At 43.4% G+C, this 8,121-nt stretch overlaps 1 protein-coding gene across 1 annotated transcript in view; it reads left to right on the top strand.

Moving 5' to 3' along the window:
* Positions 1–459: 459 nt before the first annotated feature.
* Positions 460–8,121, top strand: part of IL2RA (interleukin 2 receptor subunit alpha) — a 13,630-nt gene continuing 5,968 nt past the window's right edge. The window contains exons 1-6 of the mRNA XM_023753596.1: positions 460–586; positions 1,403–1,582; positions 2,222–2,329; positions 4,616–4,831; positions 6,281–6,364; positions 6,735–6,806. Coding sequence (XP_023609364.1) covers positions 460–586; positions 1,403–1,582; positions 2,222–2,329; positions 4,616–4,831; positions 6,281–6,364; positions 6,735–6,806 — 787 coding nt within the window. The remainder of the gene's footprint in view (positions 587–1,402; positions 1,583–2,221; positions 2,330–4,615; positions 4,832–6,280; positions 6,365–6,734; positions 6,807–8,121) is intronic.

Here is an 8,121-nt window from a genome sequence, read left to right on the forward strand (position 1 = left end):
GAGGAAAAAAGCAGAACTAGCATCTATCTATGCCTATTATGTGCCCAGTGCTCTGTAAGTTACCTTAATATGTTATATGTTACATCAAGTAATCTTTAAAACAAATTAGTAAAATAAGTATGATAATACCCACTTTATGGAAAAGGAAGCCACATCATAGGTAAGTAAAAATAATAAAGTTATACAACTAGTTAACTGGTAGAGCTAGAATTTAGAAAATCACCTTTCTCCCCTTTCTTGCTTTACTGTGGTGATTATTATGATTACCAGAATGTACTGAGTGCTTATGATACATGTTCCTCTATAACTGCTGGCCCACTGAGCCAGTGAGATTGCTTTTATTTAGTCATTTCTTGGTTAGAGGTGGGGCAAGCTGTCCACATTCTTCTCACCTTCTGTTCTTGGGGGCAATAGCAGTATCCTAAGTCTTAGATGGGGGATGATATCTAGGATAACAAGATGCTGGTGAGCAGAGTGTGCGGGCACAGGGAACCTCCACTACAATCCAAGTTATTAATAAGCAATCGGCAGATCATCCTCTACCAGCAACTACTGCAGCAACCAGCCCGGATTAGCTGCCTTTCTGGTGGGTGGAGAGGCTGGCTGTGGTAGGGGCCCCAGCTTTCTCACCTTTTCCTTTTTCCTATGATCCTTCTTATTCACTTCTTTTATCCAGTGTGTGGCTTCTTCCTAAAAATCTAGTTTCTTAAAAGGGGAACTTGTTGCATCTTTCTGATTAGACCAATATCTTTCCCCCTTTATAGTTGAGTGTTTGGCCACTACATCAAGGGTCTTTAGTAGGAAATCAGGGTCCGTTTTTTGAGCTGAGTGAGGGGCAGGTCTTTACAGTATAAAAAGGAATTTGGAAAACTCACAGATGGGTAGGAGGGTGAGAAACACACACTTCCTACTAGCCAGACACTGGGGGAAGCATTTTAAATTTCTATTTTTTTTCAGTGGTGCAGAATCATTAATTATAGAAAGTCGGACAATCCTGAAAGGTTCTTTTCTCACACACACATTTTGTTTTTTAATTAAATTTACATGGCCCTAAATAAATAAATAAATAAATAAATAAATTTACATGGCTTTCCTCATATTCCTTGATCTTCCTCTCTCTACTTGCTCAGCATGAGGCATTTTCAGAATAAAACTTCATTCATTTCTATTCATTTACTTTAAAATATATTGTAGTTTATGTTTTAATTTGGTTGAAATTAAATTTTGAACTGTCTCTCATACAAAAGTTTCTAAAGAACAATGGCAACAGACTTAGTTTCTTTCTAGGAAAAAGTGGGGTATATATAAATCCTTTAAATAAAACACAGATATGTGTGATTAAATCACTGCATGGTTAAATGTGTGAATGTTTAACTGGTAATATGCTTCTTTTCCTTCTCAGAGTTTTGTTATCCCAGCCCACCAAATCTCAGACACGCCACATTCAAAGTCATCACTTACGAAATGGGCACCTTGATAAACTGTGACTGCAAGAAAGGATTCCGCAGAAGCAGCGAGACGATCTTTATGAATTGTACAGGAAACTCTGCCTGGGAAAACGAATGTCAGTGCAAAATGAATTGTAAGTGTTTCCTTTTGTAACTGCCAAGGGGAAGAGAAGATCATAGCAAAGAGTGAGACAGAGCTTCAGATTTTGTTCACTTGGCCCCACAGACAAAAATTGTTCAGTCTGAACTACACAGGAACTAATTTTACTGGTTTCTGGAATATTCATATATTAAACAAATATTTAAGGAGTGTCTTCTAGGTCTAAGTACTGGTCTAGGCATTCAGGATACCCAGTACTCAAGAAACTTGTATTTCAGGGTCAGGAAGGAAACAGACATTACACTAATAATTATCGAACAATTAAAAAACAATTTTAGTTCACAGCAATGTGAATATACTGAACGCCACTGGACTGTACACTTAAAATGATTGATATGGCAAATTTTGTATGTCTATGCTGAAGGCCATTGTCATTACACACATGAATACTGACAGGCCAGTGCTGTTCTGGGCTTGACATGAGCAGGGCCCACTAAAAGCACCCAAGGGCAGGGCTCATGTGTAGCACATCTTTGTAACCGCAGTACTTTGATATTTCCTGGTGCACTGCAAGCACTAGAAAGACCCTTTCTGAGTAAGTGAATACATGAAGCATGTTTACTATTATAAACATTTGTGAAGTTGTTTGCTTCATTCCATTCATATTCTCTAGCCCTCAGGAACACACAAAAACAAGCTACTCCTAAACCTGAAGAACAGAAGGAAAGAAAAACCACAGAAATGCAAAGCCAAACACAGCCCACAGACCAAGTTGACCCAGGTAAGAGGTGAATCTGAACAACTGTTGTCTGAGTACTAGGAGCCAGCCCTTCTCTTGCAGGTACATGATGTGGTCCCCAAAGGAAGAAAGTCTGTCCCATTATCCTCTCCTCTAAGGATAGCATGTCAACAATAGCATTTGCAGGCTCTTGGCTCAGCATTTCAAGTCACTCTCACAGAAGCCAACCTGGCCTCGGGAGTTCTTCCTGGTTTGAGAGCTGGCTGAATATAATTCAATTCAATTCAATTCAATTCAATTGGATTCGATTCAAAAAGCACGTGTTGGGACTAAAGGTACCAGGCACTGTCAACAGAAGATATAAACATGAGCAGACAATAGCTCCTTCTCTAAAGGAAATTGTTTTTTCCCCCTAAATAGAAGACAATGAACTGCCCGCAAAGCAATTTACTTCAAGATGTTTCTTAGGAGGAGTGTGTGAGTGTGTGTGTGTGTGTGTGTGTGTGTGTGTGTGTGTGTGTGTGAGAAATGTGCTGGGTGTGTGTGAAATGTGCTGGGCCATACTGGTGAGTCGTGAAGCATGGGCTATGGATTAGTGAGCACCATAACTACCCAGTTGCTGCTGCAACTTTCCAAGATGAATAATGTTGATTAAAGTCAAGTCATGAAGTCAGGAGGAAATAGAGCCCATTAGGAAAGCCTGAACTTTTGGGGGACCAGCTGACCTTTCAGAAACCTATGGCCCCATGCTGATTGTATAAGATTACAAAGAATTTGAACATATTGTATAAAATCTCACTTGAACCTCACAACCCAGTGAGTGAGGGAGGAGGCGCATTACTTCAATTTACTGAAGAAATTGAGACATTGAGAAGGTAAAAGACTTGGCTAAACTCACATATTTTAGGAATAAGACCTTGGGTCTCCCGAATTAGACTAGAAATATTTCTACTGATTACTTATTTTAGACTAGTTCGAATTTATTTGCATCTTCCATTATTTTTTTTAAAGAATAATCCAGGGGCATTGTTGCAATGTGAGGTTTTTATCCATGTACACACACACACACACACACACACACACACACACACACACCCAACTTTGTACTGGAATGGTATTTCAAAACAAGTTTAGTTGTTGTTTTTTCTCTACTTCTCCCATAATATCCTCCACAATTATTGAAAGGTTTCTCAAAAAGTCAATGTTTGTTGTCCTTACTCAAGAGATAACCAGCTGGTTTTAGCTAATGGACATTTCACATATTGTCTTAATTAGTATGTTTTCATTTAAAAGAAGCAAACCCAATTAAAAACAGGTTCAGACAGTTATGGATATCACTGACTGTAAAAGAAATTTTTTGAGACTAAAACATAAGTTCAGTCATGATTTGCCAGGTGTTAGAGCAAACTGCTCAGGACAGAACCACTAAGCTTCCAGGTGGGGCCGAAGGTTACATAGAGTATTTGTAGAGCTTATATTGGGTATTCAGGCTGTGGAAGGTATGGAAGGTCAGAGAATATGTGTAGCTTCCCATGTCTGAAGAATAGAGGGTACATATGGTCCCATATGTCCAGATTGGGGATGGAGTGAAAAATCCTGAGATTATATCATAGCAGGACATGATCTTTAGGGTTAAAGGTCAGTCAGGCTTGGGTTTTAGTTTGGGAGTGGAAAGTTACTGAACACAGGGAATTTCCAGAAGCCTTCATTGGGCTAATGCAGGGCAAGCTTCAGGTATGGCTTGATCAGAGATCAGGCTCCAATTCTCTGAGATTCTCTCAGCTGCTCTCTCCTTCAGGCTTTGGCTTTGTCCCCAGTCCTTCTACCATGGTCCCAAGCTGACCATCAGCTGCAACCTGAGGCTGTAGCTTCCTCAATCAGCAGTGGAGATAAGGGGTGGTTGGTCTTCACTTTTCAGTGACTTAATTGGGTTAAGCCTGCTCTTATCCCTCAGCTGAGACCATCCTTCCCAGTCTTGTGCACTTACCAAAGCTCTCACTATCGTCAGAAGTAATTACTCATGCCTCTGTGTTCCCATAGTGAGCGTCTGTTCCTTAACTATAATACTCAGCACATTCTGCCTTCATATGTCTTTCTTACCCAATTGACTGACCCCTTCTGCAGGAGTGACTGAGTCTCTGTGCCTTCCCACAAAGTACTTAGCCAAGTCCTGATACATAGACATTCTCAGTACATACTGGTTAAATGAAAGAAAATAAATGAACAAACAAAAAAAATAAGAACCAAGGTCTGGTCTCTAGGAAGGGGAAACTTGAACTCACAGTGCTCTCCCCAACTTGCCTTTGGAATTTCCTTTCCCTCTTCCAGGTCATTGCAGGGAGCCTCCACGATGGGAACATGAAGCTTCAAAGAGAACTTATCATTTCGTGGTGGGCCAGACAGTTCACTATGAGTGCGCCCAGGGATTCAGGGCCAAACAGAAAGGTCCTGCCACAAGCACCTGCAAAATGATCTGTGGGAAGACAAGATGGACACAGCCCCAGCTCAAGTGCACAAGCGAGAGTGAGAACGATCAGTTTCTAGGTATGGTGGCACCTTCCTGAGTTCACTAGATTGCTTTTTCCATCAGGCTGACCAGGGTGGAATTCCTGACCCACCAGCTATGTAACCTTGGACAAGTTAATCTCCTTGGGCCTCTATTTTTTCTCATTCTATAAAAAACACTAGAGAAACTCAAAGGTCTCTATCACTTAAGTTCCCCTGTACCCTGAGTGGAGATAAATAGCAGGAGAGGGAAGAAGAGAAAAGATCTTTGGAGTGTTCTAGAGCCCCCAGATCACTCACTGGTGATAATGCTTCCCCTTTCTTAGCTGATCCTGAAATCCCACTTCTTCCTCTAAGCTACCAAGACTTCCTCCCTCCCTCATTCAAAGGGGAAAGTCCAACCTGCAACCCACACCTTTCTAATTTACTGATAATGTAAATCCATTATTTGTACAGTGCTACACTATTGACAGGCAACTTCCCCTTGCATACTTCCCACCTGAGCTTTGATAAAAATGCAAATGTGCAGAGAAGGGACTTATTCAAACACTAGCATGCACACTCATGAACTCATTCATCCATAAATACAACCAATGTATGTTGAGATCTTCTGCTATTTTCATTCTGAAATCGTATTACTATTTCTACAATCTAAAGTCACTTACATTGTCCTAGCCAGGCGGTTCAGTTGGTTGGTGTATGTCCCATACACCAAAAGGTTGCAGGTTTGATCCCCTGTTGGGACACCTACAGGAGGTAACCCATTGATATCTCTCTGTCTCTGTCTCTGTCTCTCCCCTTTCCTCCTTATCTCTCTAAAATCAATAAAAACATATCCTCAGATGAGAATGATATATAAATGTGTGTGTGTGTGTGTGTGTGTGTGTGTGTGTATTAAAAGTCAGTTACAGGTTTTTTGCTCATCACTCTTTTCCATATTCCATGACTTCCTCTTGGATTCTTGAGAATTCTGTGTTTCTTTCCCATAGCTTGTCTCCAGTAAGCCATACTGCTGGTCATAGCATGTCCCTGGTTTCCTTTGTAAAAGATGACAAGGTGGGGCAGTGTCCTGGGTAAATGACAACACCCATGCTGAATGGGGACCTATAACAGAGAAAAGCTACCCTTTTGCGCCTTTCTACTTTGTTTGATAGTTCAATGGTATTGGTATTGTTATGACCTGTTTCCAAGTCACAGATGGAAACCTGGCTGAGTAAGAAGCTTAGAGAAAGTAGTTTCTCAAAGTTCTATGGAAAACCAAGGTCAGAATTAGAATTCCCTCTCACTGGGCTCTGCTGGGGCCTCTTACGCCACTCCCTGTGACTCTGATGTAGAGCCATGTGACGTGGCACCCACAGATAACATGCCCAGCACTGAGATTCACACCTTAGCTAGTGTGTATAGAGTCAACTGAGGTGGGTGGGTGGGGCTGGATGTGAGGCCCCTTCCCCTTTCAGTTCCACAAGCATTGCTTACTCTCTCCGCCAGGTGACGAAGAGTTTCCAGCAATCATGGACATTTCTTCTGGGAGTGAAGCTTCCTGTCCCTTCACCACGACAAGTATTACTACAGGTATGGCTAGAATCTGTTTCTATGAAGATAAAAGCCATTATATCAAATGGGAGAGAGGGAAGACAGTTTGCCTGGAGCAGCCTCGCCAGCAAGGGCAGAGCTGCCCCATGGATGTTAAGATGATCAAGATCCGCATCCAACCTCCCAATCCTCAAAGGCTGGAAAACAAGTGTCAGAAAGAGGCGATACCATACTGAGGGTGGTGTCTTGAGGCAGAAGAAGGAAATGCTTTCGCATGGCCTCCCCTTGTCCTTTATGTCCCTTCCATCAGTCTCTGAGGTTCTAGCTCAGGGAGAACCCTGGCACTCTCCAGCCTGTGCAATCCAATAATTGCCTAAACAGAGCATCTTCTCCTCTCTCTTCTGCATAGATTTTCAGAAACCTACAGACGTGTCTACAACCACAGAGATGTTCATATTTACCACTGAGTATCAGATAGCAGGTGGGTAGGAGTCACTTCTATTATTAACAAAATGTACACCAGACAGCAATTGTGGGACATGTTGCTTGGTGGGTGGGTGGGTTGGTTAGTTGTTTATCATGAGCCCCTATTTACACTATATGTCTATAAGAGTTAAATACTAATGCAGAAATTACCATAACCTAAAATCACAATGAAGTCTCAAACTAGCCTCATTCAGCTCCTCCTGAATGGATCCTAAATGACAAAATACTCCACACTTGGAAGTGAGGGTTGAAGCAAAGAGGGAGGGAGAACGTATAACCAGGGAAAGAAAGAAAAAATTCCTAAAACAGTACAGTTGTTTCCTGGTAGGAGGGAAAAAACATGCTTTGCAGCAAGAAAAAAAAATAAAATTTAAAATGAGCTCATAGAAAAAGAATAGGATGGAGATCATCAGGGGCTGGTGCTGGGGCCAATAGGGAGATGGTGGTCAGAGAGCACAAATTCCAGTTAGAAGAGAAGTTCTGGGGATGAATGCACAGCATGGTGGTTGTAGTTAACAATGCCGTATTGTATATAATTGAAAGTTGCTAAGAGAGGAGATCTTAAATGTTCTTACCACAAAAAGGAAATGGTAATTATGTAAATGTATCAAATCAACATGTACATCTTAAACTCATACATGTATATCTATATATAAAAACCAGCGACCATAACGCCGTAATGACTGGAATGACCGGTCGCTATGACGCCCACTGCAACCAGCGAACCGCCCAATCAGCCTCTCCCACCCTGATCGAGGGTGGGCGGCCAGCCAACCCCCCATGACCCTTCCCCCAGGCTGGCCATGCCCCCAATTGGCCCACCCCACTCCGATCGGCCTGCAGCCGTTTCCCCCTGGCTTGCCCCGCCCCTGATTGCTCCCCTCTACCCCAATAGGGGGCAGGGCCAGCCGGTCAACCCCTCATGGCCCCTCCCCCTATGCCAGCCCCACCCCTGATGGGCCCCCACCACCTCATCTGCCCGCAGCTCCTACCCCTGCCAGCCCTGTCCCTGATCGCCCCCCCACCCCAATAGGGAGCAGGGCCAGCTGGCCAACCTCCTGCAGCCTCTGCCCCCAGCCAGCCCCACCCCTGATGGGCCCCCACCACCCCAATGAGCCCGCAGCCCCTTCCCATGGCCGGCCCCCCCCCTGATAGCTCCCCCACCCAATTGGGGGCAGGCCACTGGCCAGATTGTACGCAGCCCCTCCCCCAAGCCAGCCAGCGCTTGATCAGGCCCTAATGGGCAGGCTGGCTGGACCCCAATCATGCACAAATTCGTACGCTGGCCTTAGGTGCATATCTATACCAGC

This window comes from Myotis lucifugus, unplaced genomic scaffold (assembly GCF_000147115.1).
Source record: "Myotis lucifugus unplaced genomic scaffold, Myoluc2.0 scaffold_47, whole genome shotgun sequence".
NCBI classification, from domain to species: Eukaryota; Metazoa; Chordata; class Mammalia; order Chiroptera; family Vespertilionidae; genus Myotis; species Myotis lucifugus.